Source organism: Phalaenopsis equestris, unplaced genomic scaffold (assembly GCF_001263595.1).
Source record: "Phalaenopsis equestris unplaced genomic scaffold, ASM126359v1 Scaffold197815, whole genome shotgun sequence".
Lineage (NCBI taxonomy): Eukaryota > Viridiplantae > Streptophyta > Magnoliopsida > Asparagales > Orchidaceae > Phalaenopsis > Phalaenopsis equestris.
In genome coordinates, this window is record NW_018217764.1 from 1 (window position 1) to 2313 (window position 2313).

General features: G+C 36.3%; 1 protein-coding gene across 1 annotated transcript; it reads right to left on the bottom strand.

The window, feature by feature from the left end:
* Nucleotides 1–6: 6 nt before the first annotated feature.
* LOC110035471 (RHOMBOID-like protein 1) lies at nt 7–1882 on the bottom strand. Its single transcript, XM_020739703.1, has 5 exons — nt 1717–1882; nt 950–1113; nt 604–866; nt 402–528; nt 7–197 (listed from the first exon to the last, which is right to left on the bottom strand). The coding sequence occupies exons 1-5, from the start codon at nt 1868–1870 to the stop codon at nt 72–74; spliced, it is 834 nt and encodes a 277-aa protein (XP_020595362.1). The 5' UTR covers nt 1871–1882; the 3' UTR covers nt 7–71.
* Nucleotides 1883–2313: the final 431 nt, after the last annotated feature.

Here is a 2313-nt window from a genome sequence, read left to right on the forward strand (position 1 = left end):
AAAAAAAAAATCCTCAATGATTTATACAAAGAATCAGCGGCAAATCATCCCATATTTGAGAGTAGGTAATGTCAACTGCAGAGTTGGGAGCAAAGCTCTTCAATCCTATCACTGCTCGCATTTGGTAAGGGGTAGGTCTGGCTTCTGTCACTGCCACCCTCACACGTTAAATTCAACTGGTTCCCATCTTGATATGCCTGCAAAAGTTCACAAATTGCATATTACATTTACAGCAACTATTCCATCCCCTTAAAATTTCATCATCATGGCTGGACAAAATGCTTTGTATTTCGAGTAATTTTGCAAGAAGTTGGCGGGAAAATTTTTCTAAGGTTTTTTTTTTTTTTTTCTAGAAAACGATGAATTCAGATAAAAAAAAGTAGAAGATATCAGCTCCATACCGAGCAATTAGTTGCTGATGAATTGCAATGCCATCTTGAAGTGGGAACGCAGCTCAGATAATGGCACCAAGAGCAGTGATCATTGCCATTAACCCCACGAAAAAGCATGATCATACCAATTGTAAATCTGCACCAAAATCAATAATATTGGTAATTTTTCCCTAAACAATCCAAAAATTTGAGTTTCTCCAAAGAAGCTCACCCCACAATCAGAAGAATTGCAGCAGCTATCCACAGTACATACTGATACATCCTATGCTTACGTTTCATCGAACCAATGTGTTGTTCACTAGGAGGTTGATTCTGTTGGCTGATCCATCCAAACTGAGGGCGAATCAATAGTACAAAGCCAAGAAGAAATCCAGAGATAAAACCTCCAATATGAGCAAAGTTGTCCACATGTGGGAGGACGCCAACAGCCAGGTTTATTACAATGATGAACACAAGTGTCAGCAATGCTGCAAGCTACAGATGAATGAAACACGTAATAGATACAAGAACTTCAATTCCAGCTAAACTCAAATTAATTAGTAAAATTACAATTGTACCTTATTTGCGTAAATTGACCAATTTGTTATGAGTTCGGAGAGCATGCCGCCTAGTAATCCAAAAAGTGCTCCTGAAGCACCTACTGATATGCTTGATTGGATAAAGAGAGCAGATAGTAAGCTACCACCAAGCCCAGAGATAATGTATAGAAGGCCTATTCTGGCTGGTAAAGAAGGAAGAAATGTTAGAACAATAGGAAATATTTGACACTAGACTGGACAGCTTGGATCTAATTAGTTTGAGGTTTATTTGGCGAGAGTAAAGGTTTAGACAGTCAAGTTAGAGGCATTTGCACTCTTTTGGGCCATGGGATTCAGCTTAAACCTAAATAAAATAAAATGCATATGTAAGATATATAATTTGCAGCTATATATGCTGTGGAATTTTACTCAATTAGATTGGGCATATCGGTAAAGGTTCTGGTCCAGTTTGCCCCCTTATTGAATTGGTTTGGAATTGCGTAATAATTGTGTAAGAAGCAGCAAAAGATGCTTTCTATCTTCGTACAAGCTTAGAAACAACCGAGAGTAAAACAAAAGGCGTTAAATTTAGAAGCTCCATGTTTTAGTATTATTATTTAAGAGAATGGTAGCCAGCCACTCCACGAAAAACATCTCCTGATTATTATATTAGCTTTTCATAGATCATTAATAAAAAAAAAGTAAAATCACTGACAGAAAGGAAGGACAACATCAACATAAATTTGGGTCAATACATATGATTGATACTAGTAGATAAGATATTGTTAAGTTGAAATGTCACTTACGAAATCCAAATTCTTGTTCGAGTCTAATTCCAATGAAAAGAAGGCTCAACATATTGGCGAGTATATGGACCACTCCAGCATGAAGCCAGGCACAAGTAACTAGGCGCCATCCTTGGTGCCCATGGACCACCTTGTTCACATCAAGAGCACCCATCTTCTCTAGCCTAATGGAATAAACACATTCAGCGTCCACAGATATACAAGACTAAATTAGAACCTGCCACTCAGTAAATGATGTGGAGGAAATAAAATAACAGGAAGGAAATTTTACACAATTTAAACTAAATATCATCATAAATTCTGTAAGAAATTATTGAACTGGATTAAATGCATTGCATTTTGAGTGGTAAATCAGGATGAGGCCGATATGGTTTAATATAAACTTAAAAATGTTATATTTCAAGTTGGTCTTTCGACAAGTTGTGTTGAGACACACGTAGACGTGCACATATATCATATATCAAGTTATTTTCAAATTAAATCAAACTAATTTTGAGCGGCCATCTTCAACTCAAAGCAAAAAAAACTAATTGTGAGCAAGCCGTATTCAAATCAAAGAAAAACAATCTCAATTTCGAATCAATTAAAACTCTAATA